The 21,703-nt window shown below is 39.9% G+C and overlaps 1 protein-coding gene across 1 annotated transcript in view; it reads left to right on the top strand.

The window, feature by feature from the left end:
• Window positions 1-9,258: 9,258 nt before the first annotated feature.
• The window catches only part of Shoc1 (shortage in chiasmata 1), a 76,618-nt gene continuing 64,173 nt past the window's right edge, over window positions 9,259-21,703 (top strand). The window contains exons 1-4 of the mRNA XM_060381134.1: window positions 9,259-9,324; window positions 12,055-12,166; window positions 15,254-15,335; window positions 21,364-21,539. Of these exons, the coding sequence (XP_060237117.1) occupies window positions 9,259-9,324; window positions 12,055-12,166; window positions 15,254-15,335; window positions 21,364-21,539 (436 nt within the window). The remainder of the gene's footprint in view (window positions 9,325-12,054; window positions 12,167-15,253; window positions 15,336-21,363; window positions 21,540-21,703) is intronic.

Genomic DNA, 21,703 nt, shown 5'->3' with positions numbered 1-21,703 from the left:
ATAAAAGAAAGAAAAGTAATTGCTACAAAATTGCAAAATTTTAAAAATAATGATTAAGTTACATCATTTGCAGTAGGGGGAAAAGGTGATTTAAGGAAGGTAAATTTTCCTGGAGATACATTTTAAAAATCACTTGAAGTAACTTATAAAATATATAGAGAAAGTATGTATAAAACAAATAGCAAACTGAAGGCAAACATCATCTTTTAGATGATGTGTGGCCTGACTAAGATGGATGCTAACTGAAGCCAGGCTACCAGGGTTTACAATTCAGTATCATACTTTCTAGCTAATCCTGAGTAAGATACTTAGGCATTCAATGCCCACATTTTCTTATTTACAAATTGGAGCTCATTATATCATATCTTATCTAGTACTGATGTGTGGCCAAGTGTTTAGAATGGAATTCAGCATATATCACGTTCTAAATAAAACTCAGCATTTTAAAACTTTTTATCATTAGCACAGCAGAGACTGCTATGTATTTCCCTACACCTGGTCTCCCTTATATTAACAGGATCTCCATGTAACTACGCGTGTAACTGTCTGGTATAAACACTGTATGTGTATAGTTTTTATTACAACCACATGTGATCATGTATTTAGGGACTCATCAGTGATATGTTAGCATTACTACAATGTGGTAGCTGATGAGATTCTTCCTCAAAAGACAGCTGGATGTCTTACCAACGTCTCAAAATTTATTAAGTATGAAATTATTAAAATTTAGTATATACACAGAACAAAAAGAACTGCCACTGTTGAAAACAAGTTGATATTTATGAGCAAATTCTGAAAAATTTCCTAAATTTCTAGTCTAGAAAAACGTACACGTGTCCTAGGGTACATACACAAGAGATCAATGGGGGCATATAATAGCCCTGGGTTATAATTTTGTGGAAAACTGACGCAGGAGTTCATGAGTCCAGGCCAGCCTGGACTACCTAGTAAAACTTTATCTAAAGGTGCGGGTAGTGGCAGAAAGAGGGAAAGAGGAAAGAAGGGAAAGGGGGCGGGGTAAGGGTAGGTTGGTTGGTCATTTTTGGCTTTTGTCTTGAATGTTTCTGTCCAAGTCTAGTTGGCACAGTAACTGTTGGGCCTGTAATGAGACAGCATATTACAAGAGGAAGTGTGTGATCAAAGTTTTCATTTTACTGCTGAAGAGAAAGGGACTGGACAAGGGTTCCAACCTTTCTCTAAGGTTATGACTCTAGTTATCTGAGTTTCTTCCATTAGGCCCCATTTCTAAAAGACTGTATCTAGTGCCTTCCAGTAGTGGAAGCTAGGGGAGCAAGCCTGTATTTTAACACATGGGCTTTTGAAAGACAGTTTGGATCTCAACTATGGTACCAGTGGATAAATAAAATGAGGTGTATTTATAAAACATTACTCAGCAGGGAAAGGAAATCAACATAAGCACTCTCAATAATATCCATTGCACAGAAGAATTAAGGACTAAAGTAACACAAAACATAAATTGGCAAACTGTCATTTAGACTTGGGCAGAACATTTTGAGCAAAAGCAAGGCAATGATTAGTGTAAGTTGAGATTATAGTAATTTTAGGTAGAGAGAGACATCCTCTAGGGAAAAGTTGTAATTTCAAAAGGAAACACCGATTTCTGAACTTCTTACATGTTCGGTTCCTTACCTGAAGTAGAGTTTTCACGGATGTTTCTTAAGATATCTTTAAAATTATATGTCATCTTATGTACTTTTGTATATGAATATCATATTTCACAATTTAAATGCAGACACACACACAAAAAAAAACATGGATCTTTTAGCCTGTACTTCATTCTTTCCTCCTAAATACTGCCTCTCTAAGATGATGAGAATAAAGACCACAATACATCTATCAGAGTAACGAGACAGAAGAAAGAGAAGCCACCAGAGGACTTGGTGACAGGTGAGAAGGTGGACTTTTTTTTACCTTATTTTGAACTATCCTGTTATTTTTACAGCTAGATTTTATTTTAACTAATATCCTTATGTAGGCATAACCTCAGTAGGGATGTTGGAACTGCAGTCCAATCCCTTCTTCTTCCAGCCATGAAATGAAGAGCTTTGCTAATCACATGCTCCCTGCTGTGCTATTCTGCCTTGTTACAGGCCCAAGATTTTTAAAAAGACAGACAAATCCACCCAACAGCAAAACTGCCTGATCTCATACATATATACACGCACTTAGAATACGCCAATTCGTGTAAGAGAAAAACCCAAAGGACTATACACACCTAAAAAGCATGTAATTATCAAATAAACATACAGTACTTGATATTGGCAAGATTATTCTGTGTATTCAGAAAAATGACTGGCCCTGCTCTAAATTGCTATACACTTTTAGGAGGTAAACAGGAAGTGCCTATCACAGTTGAAATGCTCTCATGACTTGAAACAACTCAAAAAAACATTCCATAGAAATTATTCAAGCAAATATCCAAGAATCTTACTGTGGCATTATTTGTTCAGGTGAAATCTTGGAAACAGTCACTCACTGTGGCGTATCTGAATCCACTTTTGGCATATAGCTACTATGAGATACCCTGGCAGCTGGCTCTACCTCTAGGCTGTGTGTTGTTATGACATGATAACATGACCATAGCTACTGAGCAGGAGCCGCACCACAGGCGGAAGCCTGAGGGAGGTGTTCCTGACTAGTTGCCAGGAAGAGAAGTTGGAGTATTACACCACAGGTCAGAGCACAGAATGCTAGAACTCATGGAGTCAGGAGGAAGAGTCAATGGTGGCTGGCAGAGAGGCAGAGTTTGCCTGTCAGGAAGAGATGCTGCCCAGGACAGCAGGCAGCAGCATCCAAAGGTAGCCCCCACGTATAACCAGGCTTCATGGCTACTTATTAGGTTCCACCCCAATCCCTCCCGACACCCCAACACTAGGTAGGCGAGAGAGGAGGTTAGAGGGGAAGGGGACATAGACCTCTTTGGACTACTTCCTGCTGATTAGGAGCAGCAAGTTCCTTGGGGTAAATTTGATCTTTGCCGACAGAATAGCTATTTTTTTCTACTAATCTCTTTGCATACAACCAGTTGACAAATTTCAATAAACCACAGCATCAGGGGGAAGCAGCCGCTGCCTCCATGGAGCACCTCCAGCCCCTCTCAGGCATCTGGCATTTATAAGAGTCCCCAGAATTCCAACTGTAAACTATCCTCAGCTGGCAAAATCACACCCCTCCTAGAACATGAGACAAATCATAGTTAGCGGCGGTGAACAATCTGAAGCAGCCCCTTACCCCACATCCCACACCCAGATTAAAACCAAAACATATTCACATAATATAACTGGGCCTTTAAAAGAACCAAAATTCTCACTACATCAACTGTTTTTGTTTTACAGATGGGTTAGGTGGATGGATGCTTACCTGGAAGGCTGTTCACGAGTTATTGTTTAGTGATGAAAGTGAGTTACCTATTTTTATATTTCTGGCCAACTAACTTTGTATATGTCTACCTATACAGGTTTGTAATGACATGCCAAGTATCAAAAACCAAAACCTAGATTTTTTAAAGTTATTTTGTGCATACGGGGAGGGCATGCATGCCTAACCAATGTGTAAAGGCCAGGGGATAACTTACAGGGGTCAGATCTCTCCTTTCACTTTGTGGGTTCCAGGGATTGACCTTGGTCATCAGCCTTGGGGGTAAGAACCTTAACTTGCTTAGACATCTCACTGGGCCAGTGGTTACCTTTCCTGGGAGCCAGGAGAGACATGAAGGGTACTTTTGCACATAGTTTTGGATGATTTTACTCGTTCTACTGAATCTATATTACTTTTCTACTTAGCAAAGTTACATGATTTTGGTTTTAATAAAATGTGTGGAAGAATTCAAAATAATGTACTTCACTGGCAGGTGAACACCTACAAAATTGTTGCTGAATGATAAACCACAGTATTGAAACATATTGCATAAACCTGTACAAAATAGAATGAAGTAAGTGACTTATGGAAATAAAGTGGCTTAAGCCAGTGATGTTTCACAATGAGCATTTCAATATTAACTAGAAAGAAAGATATGAATTGACACACACATAAAATAAACACACATTACTTCCTGCAATTTCCTGGGAAGAAGCTCAGTGCCAAGCTATAGGTGAAAAAAGAAAACAAGAGTTAGAAACACAAAGGAATGAGCTGTTCTTTATCAGGGTAAGGGAGTGGCCATCAATCAACATACAAAATCCACACATCTCCATTCAAAGCCCCACCTCGAGCTTCCTTGTCTGCCCCACCTCAAATGCCCTTCCTCCAGTACTGCACAACCACCTGGCTGCATCCCTGTTTGCCTCCTCCCTTTTGCCCTCCGTCTTTCTCTGAAGCCACTTGATTGCTAAACCTCTCAAAGTTACCTGTGAAAAGCTACCAGCCAAGCGTTGCTCTGGAGACTTTAGTTAATAACTTCCGGTTGGCACGCCTCCCTCACGTCAAACCTCACCCACCCCCACACACACCGGGTGTCACCTCACCCAGCTTTCTAATGCGGGAAGAAGGCTTTCAACTCTAGGACAAACGGGCAGACCACCCTGGACTGCTACATCCGGGCAAGATGAACCAACTGGAGGCGGAGCCTGTCCTGGCCAATGGGAGCGTTGGATTCAGCAGCCGCTGAGGGCACGTGCTCGATGGGCGGGGAAACTGTCGCCTAAGTAACCCAAAGCGGGAGCTTTTACCTCATGGGAGGAGCCGTTGTGAGGGGAAGGAAGGTGTGCGCTGGCTGAGGGTAAGCCAGGCTTTGAGGAGTGTGACAGGTCAGAATTCTCGAGAAAGCAGATTTCCCAGGGGGTTTATGGAGCCCAGCAGGGACGACGTCTCGGGCCCAGCCTCCGCCCGCCCTGATTAAGTGAGAGAGAGCCGGGGTAGGAGCGCCCTGACGGCCCAGCTAGCTGCGCAGGTGATGGGGCGCTCAAGGAAAGGCGCCTCCTCTACAAGTTTACTTTCCCTGCCCCCACCGCACCCCGTAAGGAAAAAAGCTTGTTCACTGGTTTCTGTGAGGGAGCGTGGGAGGAAGTTCCAGAATGCCTTCCTGGAATGGGAGTCAAGATGCATCTTAAACCCAAAGGTTCGGACACCCCTCGGTGTTGACATCGGTAAAACTAACTTCCTCAGCTTTGTTGCCAGGAGCCTGGCCTCATTATTGTGTATGGTTTCATTCTGACCCGTTATTCCAATAGGAGGAAGCAGGGAGGGAGAAAAAAATCTTTAGAAATAGAGTTTAAAATAAACCTGGGAAATTGCCACTATTTAAAAGTTAACCTTTTGAAAAATTATTTCTGAGCCAGGCAGGATTGGCGCACGTCCGTGATCGCAGCACTCAGGGAGGCAGAGGCAGGCCGATCTCCTCTGTGAGTTCGAGGCCACCCTGGTCGACAGAGAGAGTTCTAGGGCAGCCATGATGACTACACAGAGAAACCCTGCCTCGAAAAAAACCTAATTAATTAATTAAAAATAAAAATTATCTCTGGCCAGTGTGGTGGCACACACCTTTGGTCCCAGCCCTCAAGAGGCTGATTCTGAAGTCAAGGGCTACTCTGGTTCGACTTTGTCTCAGAAATCAACAAACTAATCTTGATGGTGATTATGCTTGTCTCCTGTTTGCTTGACCTTTAAATATAACGCCAATTTATCTTTTAATTTCCCATTCGCCCAACACACTAAGGTGGATTCAGCTGTTATTCGATGCAGTAACTCAGCAGATGAAATTCTGATAGGGGATGTAATGTATGATATATTCAGCACATCAGAGTGTGACTATCAATTATCGATGTCAATTAAAAAAAAACTTTCTTCAAAGTAGTTGATGAGAGTGATGAATCAATCTAGAGCTGATAGAAATACTAGGCTTTCCGTGGAAGGGGGAAAAATTGACAATGACTATAAACTGAGCGGGTAGGCTAAGTAGAGTCGTGCTTGCTTTCAGCCTATAAACCCACTTCTAAAATGATACACAGTCATCATTTTTTGAGAAAATGTAACTTTAAGGCACAAAACTTTGGGGCTACAGCGATGACTCAGTGGGTGGGAGCACTGCCTGCTTTTTCAGAGGGTCAGGACTTGATGCCCAGCACTCAACTGGCATCTCTCAACATCAGTGACCCCAGGAGATCCAGGAGCACCAGACATGCATATGGTACACAGACACACATGCATGATCTTCTCCGTTAATTATTTAATCACTTTACCATCTGAGTGCAATCCCCTCCCTCCTCTCCTTCTACTTCCACCCTCCCACCCCACTCCCCTCCCCTTCTTCTCAGAGAAGGGGAGCCCCTCCCACCCATGTGTACCATCCCACCCTGGCACATCAAGTTACAGCAGGACTAAGCAATTTCTCTCCCACTGAGGCCAGACAAGGCAGCCCAGCTAGGGGAAAGGGATCCAAAGGCAGGCAGCAGAGTCAGAGACAGCCCCTACCCCCACATGTTGACCAAGCTGCACATTTGCTACATATGTGTAGGAGTCTAGGTCCAGCCCATGTATGCTCCTTGGTTGGTGGTTCAGTCTCTGTGAGCCCCCATGGGCCCAGGTTAGTTTACTCTGTAGGTCTTCTTGTGGTGTCTTTGGCCCCTCCGACTCCCTCAATCTGCCCTCCTACTTTTCCACAAGACTCCCTGAGTTCAGCCTGTTGTTTGGTGTGGGTCTCTGTATCTGTTTCCATCAGCTGCTGGATGAAGCCTTTCAGAGGACACTTATGCTAGGCTCCTGTCTGCAAACATAGCAGAGTATCATTAATAGTGTCAGGGGTTGGCTCTCCCATGGGATGGGTCTCAAATTGGGCCAGTCATTGGGTTGCCGTTCCCTCAGTCTCTGCTCCATCTTTATCCCTATACTTCTGGTAGGCAGGACCAATTTTGGATCAAAGGTTTTATGAGTGTGTTGGTGCCTCCTTCCTCCACTGAAAGTCCCATGTGGCTACAGGAGGTGAAAACTTCAGGATTCATATCCCCTGTTGCTAGGAGTGTCAACTAGGGTCACCCCCATAGACTCCCAGGAGCCTCCCTGTCCCAGAAATGTATCCCCACACTGATTTTCATCTCTCTCCTGGTCCTCCCCCCACCCTACTCACCCCATACCTGATCCCCACCCCAGTTACTGTCCTCATCCCTTCTTCTATCTAGTTCCCTCCCCTCATCTACTTCAGATAGATGTCTTTTCCCTCATAAATAATTTTTAAAGACATGAAAATTCTAGAATCAATGCTTGCTTCAAAAATTGTAATGCAGTGTGTAGAAAGGCATAAATGTAATGATTATAAATATTCTTAGATAATCACCAGTAAAAAATGCTATGGTGGCATTACAATGGACCTAGTACACAACTGGCACCATGCTTAAGATCCTGTTAATATCAGAACTGCTCTGGACTATGTATTTGCTCAGTTTAGTTTAATTGAAAGACATCATAGTATCTAAATTTTTCTGTTATTAATCAAAATAATTATGTTTGTGGATTTTTTTAGAAGTCTATTTGCTTTTAAAATTTCAGCAAGTTGAGTAGTTAAGGAGTTCACTCTGGGCCAGTGAACTGTGTAAAAGCCAGTAGGCCTGAGGATCTGGGTTTGATCCCTAGGCCCCTCATAGTAGAAGGAGAGAACAGCATTCCACAAGTTGTCCCTTGACTTCTGTGCACACCATGTCACGCACACACACACACACACGTGTGCACATGGAAATAAATAGAAATGCAACAAAAGTCTTATGAAAAGAATATTTACTTGATGATAACTGAAAACAGGAATAGATTGTAGCCCTCTCCTGTGGATAGTATCTTTCAGGTCTTTGTTTGTTTGCTTGATTGTTTGTTTGTTTGGGGGGAGGGACAGAGTTTCTCTTCTTATCCCTGGCTGTACTAGAACTCACTCTGTAGACCAGGCTGGCCTGGAACTCAGAGATCCGCCTGCCTCTGCCTTCTGCGTGCTGGGATTAAAGTCATGTGCCACTACTACCCAGGCTATATCTTCAGGTCTTCAGATTTCAGTACTTCATATTATATAAGACACCAGGTAAGCCACAAAAAAAAGAGAAAGATAAATAATAATTGCACTAGGCCAAGACCATTTGTATTAAAATATGTATTCAATAAAACATTATTAATAAACTATTATATAAAAGTGTCTGACTGACATCTGAATTCCTTGTAACATTTTGGTTGTTTTTGCAAGGATAGGGATTAGCCAAGTCCTTTATCACTGAGCTATCTCACCATCCCACAGACTGTTTATTTAGAGAGTGCCTCACTACATGATGTAGCCCAAACTGGCTTTGAAGTCTAAACTGGCTTGCCTTCTCGTTCTTGGTGCTTGGTACTAGCACGCCTCATGGCGTCACACTCTTTCCAGACATTTCAAATGGCAAAAATACTAAGAACTATTTGGTAAACTGAGTAACTTCTGAGTAATTTCTCACATGAGGGCCATCCTGGCCTAACTCATAGTTCTAATTACTTATTATGTTATTAAGTAGGTTTGATTTTCCAATAGTCTGTTGGCCTGGTTGCTTCATCATACCATAATCACTTATTCCCAATGAGCTAGCTATTTTAGAGAATTCTAAGTTTAGGCCTTGATTTTCTAAGTAAGAGAATGAATATAATTTACCAAATCTAACTCTATTTCTTTTAGAAATAACCACTATGTTATTACTTTTAAAGATTCACTTATTTTTACTTTATGCATGTAGGTGTTTTGCTTGCATGCCTATCTGCATACCACATATGGTGCAGTGCCTTTGGAGGACAAAAGAGGGCTTCAGAGCCCTTGGAAGTGGAGTTACAGACAGTTGTGAGTGCTGGTACTTAAATCTGGATCCTTGGCAAGAGCAGCCAGTGGTCTTAACCACTGAACTATCTCTCCAGTCCTGTATTTCCTTATTATAGAGTTTTGACCTTGTTTATTTAATTTCAAAATCACTTGAGAAACACAATTACCCTGGGTAAAATACTATTTTCATGTCTGCCACTCCAGCCTCTTTTCAAGAAAATTATCATATTAAACATTTTAAGTCACTAACTTGTATGGATTAAATGATAAGAGAAAATATAGAGAAATGTATAATAATGCACATTATTTTCCGTATTAGATTTTCAATCACAAAAATAAAAGTTGGTTTATAGTTAACTTTTATCACTAAGGGCCTTTTGAAAATTAAGTGAACAAAACTCTTGTGGTTAAGATAGATTTTTCTTCTCTTGGCTTTGCTATTTTACCAACATTTAACTTTTATGTTTCTAGATATTGAACTTTGTATGGCTTTGAAGGGAAGAGCTATGTTTTCAGCATTCAAATATTATGCAATAGACTATATACATGAGGTATGATGTTATTAGCTTACTATCCATTTACGAAGATTTATTCTTGAAAACATGTTATGTATACTTGGCATATAATTTTCAGTAATCCATAGGTGAATCTGTAGTTGTTTTCAGAGTCATTAAAATTACCTTAGGTTTTTTTTTTTATAGCAGTTAAAAAATATTTGTGTGTATGTGTGTGCATGTGTGTTTGTACATACTCTTGCCACGGCATGCATGTCGGGGTTGAGAGGATAGCTTGCAAGAGCTGATTCTGGCTTTTTGCTGTGTGGGCCCTGAAGTCAAACCCAGGTCATCAGCCTTGGTGTCAAGTGCCTTCAGAAGCCATCTCACCAGCCATCTCAACCTTTAATATTTCTTTAAGAAGTTCACTTCTGTAAGAGACTTCTGTAAATTTAACTAAAACAATTCCATAGCATCGAAGTCTGAGCTATCTGAAGAAAACTGGCAAGTGTGGAGCATGAATTAACATTCGGAATGACCTTCCTTTAAGAGACGTGGGGAATGGTGGGGCATGCCTGTAATCCCAGCACTTGGAAAGCTAAAACAGCAGAACAAGTTTCAGGCCACCCAGGGCTGTGCAGTGATACCCATCTTGGGAAAAGAAAGAAAGAAAGAATGGGCACAAAAGTAATCCTAGTCATTGTTATTGGGACAATAACAGTGTGTCACAATGAACCAGATACTTTGTCATTCTAGCAGATTATGTCATTTGACCAATGTAAGTACTCAGGTGTCAGGTTTTATAGGTTCACAGTTAGCAAAGTAATGTCCAGAGAAGCTAAGTAGCTTGTGGAAAATGTCAGAGATGGATTTCAAGTCTAGCTATATTGTTAATAATGTGTTGTAGTAGAAAGTCATGTAATAGTTCATTGTTCTTATGAAGCTAACTGACAAGTTAAAATTTCATTTTTATTATTGTATCAACCTGCCCTGTTTACCAGGACAAAAATATTCCAGTAAATTAAAACTTTGTTACATTTTATAGGATCAAGAAATATACGTAGTCAGCCAAGCGATGGTGGCACACACCTTTACTCCCAGCACTCGGGAGGGAGAGGCAGGCAGATCTCTGAGTTCTAGGCCAGCCTGGCCTACAGAATGAGTTCCAGGACAGCCAGGGCTACACAGAGAAATCCTGTCTTGAACGACAAACAGACAAACAAACAAATAAAACAAAAAAGGAAAGAAAAAAAGAAAGGAAAACATAGTCCTCTTCAGGTTTTATTTATTCTCTTGTAACTGAGAGACTCAAATATGTAGCTTTAACATATGTTTGGGTGGGAATTAGAGGTCAATGTAACATTTATTAATGTATTGATAACTTGCAAAAATGCAGATACTAAAAAGTCCTCAAAGATTTGTCCTTACTCATGGTGCTTTAGTTTCTTACTGATGTACCGCACTTCATGATATAATCTGGATGTGATGCTGAGAAACGTCAAATCCTGTAAAGGTTGTGAGGCTTTATAGAGTCAATGAAGGAGCAGTAAAAGCCACTCAAATAACAACTAAGACTTGAATAAAGTAAGATTTCTTAACAGAGAAGAGAAAGAAACTGATCTGAATATCCAAGGAGTCATAAATATTTTGCTAATTCAAATTTTTTCACAAGTTATCCCTTTTATGATCAAAGAAGAAAACTAATGTCATCTGTATCATCAAATATAGTTTATGAGAAAATTATTCTAAAAGCTATTACAAACAAAATTTCTTAAATATAAGTTATTTCTTATAATTTTATTACATGAAATACTAGTCGAGGTTTTTTTCCTGTTTACATGTGTCTTTGGTCCTTATTTTATATAGACCAGAGTAAATGATCTTATTCCACTTATTCTTGGGTAATGATAATCTCTTATTTAACACCTTCAGCAACATAAAACATAAACAATTACAAAACAAAAAACCCAACCATTTTTTTGCTGGTAAAGAGAATAATGAATTGCAAGGGAAGTCAGAGTCACTGGAGAAGGCTTCATAGAGGAGATATTTCTTAACCTGAGAGTGATAGCTGTGGAACAGCAGCACTTTTTCCACAGAGTAGACTGTGGTATTGTGACCTCTGTGGGAGATGGGAAGTGGGATGGCTATAAGAGGGACTAGTCTATTGCCACAAAGTAATGGGAGTTAAAGTTGGGACATTGAGGCAGAGCCAAGTAGAACTTGAGCTAAGCCACAGGTTTACTCCTTTCTGTGTTGTTTGTTTGAGCCAGGATCTTGCTCTGTACTCCTAGCTGGCCTCAAACTAGTAATCCCCCTGTCTCAGCCTCCCAGGGGCTAAGATTAAAGCTGCACCTCCGTGACCACCTTTAATGTCCATTTAAAGGAAGAGTTTCCTTTCTTAGGTTTATTTTTGAAATTAGAAGCCAATGTTCAGGTTTTAGCATAGAGAACAAAAGTTAAGACAGTGGCATTATACTGGTTAATGGAAGAAAACCATATTGCTAAATGATGTAATACTTTTTGTTGTTGTTGTTGTTAAGCACACATGTAGTTTAGCCTGTTATAGAAAAAAAAAAAACTTTTGTAAGACAACTTGCTGATACTACTCTGTTATAGAAAAAAAAAAAAACTTTTGTAAGACAACTTGCTGATATTACTGTTATGTGGTTCTTTAATTTGACATCTTTATGACAAATGTATCTCTTTTAAATAAAAATTATATCAGCTTATGACAATATTCTGAATGTTGGTAAATAGTTAAGATTAGTGTACCTTTTCATGCAGAACACAGTTAAAGAAAGGCTTTACCGAGATGCTTTATTGCTTCAGATCTCTTCATGTTTAAATCAAGATGAAAATGTTACTGATGATAAATATAGGAGTCCATGGACAAGCGGTATGTTTGTTTTTATTTCTTAAAAGTTAGTTCTGAGTTCAATGTGGTAAATTAAGAAAACTAGACCATATGACTATGTAAGGAAAAGGAGATCTGAGATATGAGCAAATTTTGTGTTATCTAAGGCTTTATAGAACATAACATGGACTTTTCTTGTCTATTTTCATAAAAACAATAGCCTGAATGTCCATGTGCCCTTGAAACCTTATGTTCAAATTAAATCACCATTGTGATTGTATTTGAGAAAAGGGTCACGAGGCTTCAGATTAGTGCTCTGTATAAGATCCAAAGAAACCCCATTTTCCTTTCCATCTTGAGGACATAGCTAGATGAAGAGAAGAGAATCTCCATCAGATTCTGAATTTGCTGCAATTTTGTTATTGGACTTTCTAACTTATAATACTATGAAAAACAAATGTTCTTAGTTCAAGTCACCTAGTCTATACATTTTTGAGGTATAGAAGCTCAAATTGGCTAATAAACTTGCAAATATGAGAAACCGTTGGACAGTTTTAAGAAAAAAGAATGGGAGAACCCAAATCATATTTTAGAAAAGACAATTCTGGTTGTCTTAAAAATGGGAAGGGTAGGGGCTAGGAGTCAAAAGTAGAGGCATGGGGCATAGGAAGACAGCTCAGTGAGTAAGGATGCTTGCTGCCAAACCTGACAGCCAGAATTCAAACTTGGACCCCACGGGATGGGAGGTGAGAACTGACTCTCACCTCGACACACAGGTTGTAACCTTGGAGTTCACTGAAAAGAGAATGGGAAGTGGGTTTGGGCAACACTTAAGAAATGACTGTATGATGTAAAACCTTTACATTTACTTTTCTTTTTAAAGAAAAGTTTATTGAGTACCCTGCAAGGAGCAGTAGGACTTCCAGGAGCAAAAGTACTGACTGTTTGTAGTAAAATTTACAAATGAAGCAGTAGCTCCAAGGAAATGGGCTAAAAGTTATTTTTTTATTCTCTTCCTCCCTTCCTTATTTCTTTCCTTCCTTCCTTTTCTTTCTTCCTTTTTTTTCTTTCTTTCTCTCTCACCCTTCCTCTCTTTCTTTTTGTTTGTTTTTTGAGACAAGGTCTCATGTTGCTCTGGCTATCCTAGAACTTGCTATGTAGACCAGGTTGGCCTTGAACTCAGACATCCACCTCCCTCTGTCTCCTGAATGCTTGGATTAAAAGTGTATGTCACCATGCCCAGCTAAGAGTTATTTTGCTAATATGATTTATTTTCAATATATAATTTAAAAAGGACAGCTTAGAGTGTTTGTTTGCAGGAAAGGAAAAAAAAACAGATTAAAGAGGAATAGTACCAAGAGCACAGTTAGAAAAATTGATATTCAATAGGAGCCACAAGTCTTTTTCTTTTCATAGATAGGGCAAAAGAGATCATAAAGACTCATAACCGTAGGTTGGTAAAATTGGTGCTAGGAAATGATTAATTCTATTTTATATCAACCTAATATGTAAAGGCAAAATCATAGACAGGACATAGGGGAGTACACCTTAGATATTGGAGGGAAGAGGGTGTGAGATAACAAGTGACAGAAGCACTTGTAGTAGAAGATGTGTTATTACTCCTTGTCAGTGTTGTTGCAGCCGTTTGAAGTCACTTACTTAGAATGAGATAATTCAACATGGCTCCATGGTTTTTCTCACTACACATAGAAATTTGATGATAGGGTTTTCCTAAGTTAGGCAGGGAAAGGGGGGCAAGGGAATCAAGTCTTTATAAGGTGTGGATTATACAGAACAACATGGATGAGAAAGAAAGTAACAAGAAACCATGTTGAATATTATGCAAATGGGAAGGTTGGTGGGTTGTAGGTCATAATCATGTTGGAGATGCAGAGTAGCTCTTTTTTTTTTGAGATTTTTAATTTTATTTTATGTGTGTGAGCATTTTGCCTGCGTGCTCAGATATGTGCATCACAGCCATTCCTGATGCAATGGATCCCCTGAAACTGGAATTACACACAGTTGTGAGCTGACATGTGGGTGCTGGGAATTGAACCAGGGTCCTCTAGAGTAGAAGCCAGTGCTTTTAACTGCTGAGCCACCTCTTTGGCTCTGCAGAGTAGCTTTCATCAGGCTGTTGCTCTGAAAGCAAAGGAGGAGAAAGTTAATCATTTCTTCTTTTAAAAAAAAAGTAAAAACAAAACAAAAACAGAAGAAAATTTAAGTAACAGCCACATTTTACTGGGAACTTGCAATATTTCTGGCATCCCTCCAATTAATTTGTGTATCTCATCATGTTAAATCTTTACACTAATACTATAAAGTAGCTATTGTTCCTAGTTCATGCTTAAGGAAACAGATATGTAATGGTTGTCAGATTTACTCAAGATCATGAAGTTAATAAGTAGCACAAGGATTACAGTCCAGGCTGAGCGATTTCCAGATGTATTCTCTGAAATACTATGATATTTTCCGTGAGCTATGGATGAGGGTGTTAACTAACATCTTCAAGGCAACAAACCTCGGCAGAAGTAACGTTGAGAGAAACTGACCAGGACACTATCGTGACAGAACATGCAGTTGCATATCCTGGCACAAGACTAGGATGTGGTCTCTCTCCTTAAGGACTCAGGGATCTAATCTGAGAACTGATCTATAGATGCATAGAAGTTTCATTTAAAGCTGTTTATGATTAAGTACGAGAGTTCTACTAGCTATATTATGGGCCTTTGAGGGAAGCACATCAGAATGAACTAGAATGCTTAATGAAGGTCTTATGAGGCCTTCAGCAGAAACTGTTGACCAGGGTTATCTGGGAGCATAGTCGTATTTAGGCAAAGAGAAGCTGTGAAAAGGAGCATGTTATTGGTACATTCAGATGATGTTCTCTTGACCGAGTTTGAAGGAAGCAGATTCTAAAGAATCAGCTATCACTTTGGAAAAGTAGTGTGTGAACAAGTAAAGATAACCCCATAATGAAAAAGATGGATATTTGGCTTTCTTAAGTGTAAGGGGACATTTTAGAAACAAATGATGACTGTTCCTTTTTGGCCTCAGCTATTCCAGTTCCAGAAGTGACAGATAATTCAGTCCTGGATCAGGGAACAACAAAGTTCTGTGTGGCCTCAGCTATTCCAGTTCCAGAAGTGACAGATAATTCAGTCCTGGATCAGGGAACAACAAAGTTCTGTGCGGAGGATTTTCCTGAGAAGTATGTATCCTTAATCTCAAATTCCCTTTATCAATAGAAGACAAACAGTAAGTTTTGCAGATACCTGAATATCCCTTTACCTTCTCACACATTTTCTTCGTTAGTCTGAAAAGAATCCCTGATTTCAGGCACAAAGAAGAGGCTAATTGGAAGTTATTTGTAACCTCTTTTTATCCTTCCCTCATTTACCATATTTCAATTATTGTTCTCTTCATTTATGTTACAAAAGATACTCAGAAATTAGCCAGTGCTATTATACTTTTCATCAATGTGTCAATCTTATGAACAAAGCTCTTTATATTAATATTAAACTTCCTTTAGTAAAAATGCAGCTTAAGACCATTTTTAATGTATGCTATCAATGTTATTATTAATTCAGTCATCCTTCAAATATTTGCATATTTTGTGTATATACAGGATATAAAACAAAAAAGTATAATTATGTCTTCAAGAAACAAAGTGGAGCAGAAACTTACAAGAAAATCATCACCATCGCTGTGTAAACACATGGCCTCTCACACACACCTCTTCTCCATTCTCCCCTCTCCTTTTCTTCAAAGAAGGGGGAGGTCCCCATGGGTACCAACTCTCACTGGCACATTAAGTCCCTGCTGGACTAGCCGCATCCTCTCCTGCTGAGGCTACACAAGACCAATCCTGGGACTGGAAACTTGCTTCATTTGGTGACAAGAGATGGCCAGTTGGGGCAATTTCATTTAGATCACTCTAATATATTTATATTTTAGGAAACTTCTACCATATTAAATTTCCATACTACCCCTCAAATGACCTTCTCTCTTCATATTATCTCCCTCATTCCTCTCTCTGCCCTTCCCGTTCCCACTTGACCTTCCCATTCCAGATCCCACCCCACCATCCATAATCATCTATTTCTTTTTCCTAAGGAAATCAATCTATCCCCTCAAGTCTCTTACTTTATACTCAATCTCTGTGGTTCTACAGATTGGCTTAGTTATCACTGACTTAGCTAATATTCACATGTAAGTGAATATACACATATTTGTCTTTCTGAGTCCAGGTTACCTCACTTAGGATGATTTTTTTTCCCTAGTCCATCCATTTATCTGTGAATTTCACATTTTAAAACAACCGAGTAATACTCCATTGTGTAAATGTATCACATTTTATTTGTCCATTCTTCTAGTGGGACATCTAGGTGGTTTCCAACTTCTGGCTATTGTGCATAGAGCAGCAATAAACATGGTTGAGAAAGTATCTGTATGGTAGGATGAAGTGTCCTTTTGGTATATGCCTAAGAGTGGTGTAGCTGGATCTTGAGGTTCATCCATCTTCCTGAGAAGTTATGACACTGATTTCCATTGTATCTGTAAAAGGTTACATTCCCACCAGCAACAGATGATTATTTCCCTTATCCTCACCAACGTGAGCTGTCACTTGTTTTATTGACCTTAGCCATCCTGATTGGTGTAAGATTAAACCTCCAAGTAGTTTTGACTTACATTGCAAGTATGTCCTTTTTATCCTCTGGATCTCCTCAGTGTCTGTTGTTATGCCCCCCTTTTCATTTCTAATTTTGTTAATTTAGATATTCTCTCTCCTCCTTTTAGTTAATTTGGATAATGGTTTGTCACTATTAATGAATTTCTTAAAGAACCAATTCTTTGTATTGTTTTTTATTTATTTGTTTATTTGATTATTTGATTATTTCTCACTGTCTACTCATTTTGGGTGTGATTTCTTTTTTGTCCCAGATCTTTCAGGGGACAACTTACTAGTAAGTTGTTAACTTACTAGGTAGTAGTTCTTGCCTCTTAAAGCTGCCTTCATTGCATCCTATCAGTTTTGGTATGTTGTGTATTAATTTTCATTCAATTCTAGAAAGGTTTTAATTTCTCAATTTCTGTCTTGACCCATTTTTCACTCAGTAATGAGTTATTCCATTGCCATGACTTTGTAAGTGTTCTGTTGTTTCTTTTGTTGTTGATATGCAGCTTGACATTCAGTACATGTGTTCAGTTTTGGAGAAAGTTTCATGAAGTGTTGAGAAGAAGGTGCATTCTTTTATGTTGGGGTAAAATATTATGTAAATTTCCGTTTATTTGGTTTAGAACATACATTAGCTCCAGCATTTCTCTGTTCAGCTCTGTCTGAATGACCTGTCTATTTATTGATAAGAATGGGCTATAAAGTCTTCCACTATCAGTGTGTGAGGGGCAATAAATATGTAATTTAAACTATAGTAGTTTGGTTTTTTTTTTTTTTTTTTTTTTTTTTTAGTGAACTTGGATGCCTTTGTATTTGTGGCATAGAGTTACAATGTTTCCAGACATGATGGTGTACACCTTTCACCCCAGCACTTGGAAGGCAGAGGCAGGTGGATCTCTGTGAGTTCGTAGAGTTACAATGTTTCCAGACATGATGGTGTATACCTTTCACCCCAGCACTTGGAAGGCAGAGGCAGGTGGATCTCTGTGAGTTCGAGGCTGTCTGGGCTATAGCAGAAAAAAAAATAAAAAGAATTGCAATGATGAGTATGTAGTGTCCTTTCCCATCTCTTCTGATTAATTTTGGTTTAGAGTCTGTTTTGTCAGATACTAAGATGGCTGGCTGTACAGGCTTGCTTCTTAGGTATAAAAAGGTAGAATCTCTTTTTCTATCCTTTTACCCTTAGGTTGATATCTGTCCTTGATGAGAAGGTGTGTTTCTTGGTGCAGCAGAAGGGTAGATCCTGGTTTTGTATACACACTGTTAATCTGTCTTTTTTAAAAATTTTTACTTATTTATTCACTTTACATCTGAATCATAGCTCCCCCCTCCTCACCTCCCAGTCCCATGTTCCCTCCCTCTCTTCCCCTCCCCCCTTCCCTACCCCTCAGAAAAGGGGAGCACCAGCACCCAGCACATGAAGTCACATCCTCTTTCACAGTAGCCTGGCAAGTCAGCCCCACCAGGAGGAAGTGATTGAAAAGCAGGCAAGAGTTCATGGCAGAGACAGCCCCCGCACCCCTCCCCTTACTAGGGAACCCACATGAAGACCAAGCTGCCTATCTGGTACATATGTGTAAGGGACCTAGGTACAGTCCATGCATGGTCCTTGGTTGGTGCTTCAGTCTCTGCAAGCCCCCCTGGGCCTAGGTTAGTTGGCTTGGTTAGTCTTCTTGTGGAGATCCTGTCCCCTCTGGGTCCATCTATCCTTCCCCTGACTCTTCCACAAGGCTCCCCACCTAATTAGTTTGTATTTTTATTGGGAAATTGAGACCATTGGTGTTGAGATACATCAATTTTCAGTGTTTGTCAGTTTCTTTTACTTTGCTCTTGTGTGTGTGTGTGTGTGTGTGTGTGTGTGTGTGTATTTGATTTGATTTGATTTGATGGTCTGGGATTACTTATTTTCTTTCTAGCACCTTCTGTAGGGCTGAATTTGTAGATAAGTATTGCTTAAATTTGGTTTTATCGTGGAATGTTTTATTTTCTCCATCTATTGTGATTGAAGGTTTTGCTGAATATAGTGGGTCTGGGATGGCATCTGTGGTCTCTTAGAGTCTGTAGAACGTCTGTCCAGGCTTCTGGGTTTCCGAGTCTCCATTGAGGAATTAGGTGTTACTCTACCAGGTCTGCCTTTCTGTTACTTGGTCTTTTCCCCTTTCAGCTTTGATATTCTCTTTATTCTGTGTGTTCAGTGTTTTGGTGGGTGTGTGCCAAGGGGACTTCTTTTCTGCTTCAGTCTGCTTGGTGTTCCGTATGTTCCTTCCACTTTGATAGACATTCTTGCTCTTTAGGACATTTTCCTTCTAAGATTTTGCTGAAAATGTTTTCTGTGCCTTTGACCTTTCTTTTTCTATTCCTATTTTTTTCATAGTGTCCCCTATTTTCTGGATGTATTGTGGCAGGATTTTCTTTTTTAAACTTAACATTTTCTTTTACCGAGGTTCCCATTTCTTCTAGCATGTCTTCAGTGCCTGCGAGTATCTTCCATCCTATATTCTGTTCGTGAGGTATGCCTCTTGCAGTTCCTTTCTTTTCTTTCTTTCTTTCTTTCTTTCTTTTTTTTTTTTCTTGTTTTGTTTTGTTTTTCAAGACAGGGTTTCTCTGTGTAACAGCCCTGGCTGTCCTAGAAATTGCTTTATAGACCAGGCTGGCCTTGAACTCACAAAGATCCACCTGCCTGTGCCTCCCTGGGTGCTGACATTAAAGGTGTGCACCACCATGCTCTGCTTGAGGTTGCTAAAGTTTTCTTTTCAAGATTTCCTTAAATTTCTTTTTTTTTCTGCTTCCAGTTTTAGGTCTTGAACTGTTTTGTTTGTATTTTTATAAAATTCCCTAAGGGATTTATTCCTTTCCTTTTAAAGTGCTCTATCACATTCATAAAGGATATTTTAAGGTCTTTTTCTGGTGCTTCAGCTATGTTGCAATACTTGGGGCCTACTGGGCTCTAGTGGAGACATATTGTCCTGGCTGTTATTGTGTTTTTATGCTGGTGTCTAGGCATATGGATTTGGGAAGATCGGAATTCTAAGTGCTGATATCTAGTCTTGTCTATGTTGGGTGGTTGTGTTTTGTTCCTGGGTTTCTGTTGCCCTCTTTGGTTCTTAGGAGAGTGTGGCTGGTGGCTGTGTGCTGTCTGGTAGGAAATTCTTCTGGGATCCTGATAGGTGTGGCCACTAGGGGTTCCAGGTCAAACATGTATCTAGGAATTGGGAGCTGACACGAAGGACTGTAGACGGGGTAGGAGGAGGGTGGGGCTGAGGGGGTCTACAGGAGGGAGGAAAGCAGAGTGTTCCACCAGGATCTGCCTCATTCCCTGGGAATAGGAGCAGAAACTGAGGAGAGGCCCCAGCAGGTGAGGCTGACAGAGCTGGGGACGACACTGGGGGACTGGCCTTGGAGGGGTGGAGGGAGAGGTGAGGATCTGCAGTCAGCCTACCTGCTCCCCTGGCCTGAGTAGCTTGGGGTCCTAGGGAGGGCCTGCTGGGGTTGGGGGCTGGGCTCAGCAGGTGGCCTGCTGCAGGGCTGGGAATAAAACTGGGTGATTGGATAGAAGGAACTGAGGAAGAGGTGAAGATAAGCAGTTTTGGAGTGGCCTGTGGTCTCCCTGGGGTGGGGGAATAGTGGTTCCTGCTTGGGGTTAGAGGCTAGAATAAAGCAATGGGGAAAGGGAATTAGGAGGGGAAGATCCTGTGATATTGAAGAACAGACACTGAATATAAAATATAATGGAAATCTGGCAATGAGTGGCAAAAATTGCCAATAAATAAGTAAAAGTAAATCTGTGAAACGTCTCCAAAACTTCTGTTTTCAGGAAATGAATTTTGAGAAAGTGGCTGAATAGGCATACAAAACTGGTCCTTGCATTGTTGCTCATAATAACAGTCACAAGAAACATAAATTTCTAGTAAGGGGAACAGGTCAACGAAACGTCAGTTTATTAAATATGGTAGCTTTCAATCACTCTAACAGAGTACTTGAAATAATTAACTTAGAAAATGTTTATTTTGGTTTGTAGTTTTGGAGTTCCTGGCATGTGATCAATTGACTTGGGCCTGGGAGGAGCTAGCATATAACAGCAGGAGCACATGGCAAAGCAATAGTGCTCCTAAGAGAGGGCCAGAGTCCAGTGTCCCGCTTAAGTACTTACTCCCAGTGTTCCAGACACCTGCCAACCAATCCCATGTTTTACAAGCTCTCCTGGCTCCCCATGTGCCACGCAGTGAACCAAGCCTTTCATCCAAAATATAGCAGTGATGAATGGAATTCTCTTGTTCTTCCACTCAAATATAAAGTCAGTGATGAACATGTAAATAGGCCCATTATTCATAGCGCAGTAGAAAAAAACAGGTTATGGAATTACTATTGTGTAATTTTGTTTAAAATTATTCACAAATACTTAATGAATTTGCATAATTTTACATTCAAGTGGTGGGGTTACAGATAATTTTTTCTTAGTATCCATTGGAATTGGGCAAATTTTCTTTGATTACCACATACTGTTTATTAATAAAAATGTTTTAGGATAGACACTGATAAAATCAATAATTTTATATCACAGAAAGACAGTTACAGGAATGATGATTAATGGTATATTTGAGGAAATTGTCCCAAGTTCCAATCCAAACTCTCCAACTGGAATAGGGAATATCAGCTCATACCTCAGTGAGGACTACAGAGAAGACTTCATACCTGTCGAGTACTCGCACTGCGCAGGAGTGAGAGCAGAGTCCCAAGGTAGGAAAGGAGAAAATGTTTCCTGCTAAAAGCTACAACCTCATTTCTCTGAGCTTTTACTCAACTGTATCTTAAATATCTTTATTTTATTAAAAATATCTAGCTACATGACTGTAAGTCTAGCTTTTGTCATGCTAACAGTATTTTCTCTTCCTTATTAATAT

This window comes from Meriones unguiculatus, chromosome 3 (assembly GCF_030254825.1).
Source record: "Meriones unguiculatus strain TT.TT164.6M chromosome 3, Bangor_MerUng_6.1, whole genome shotgun sequence".
In the NCBI taxonomy this organism is placed as follows: domain Eukaryota; kingdom Metazoa; phylum Chordata; class Mammalia; order Rodentia; family Muridae; genus Meriones; species Meriones unguiculatus.
Note: the sequence above shows the minus strand (reverse complement) of the source record. Positions and strands in the feature narration are given on the sequence as shown.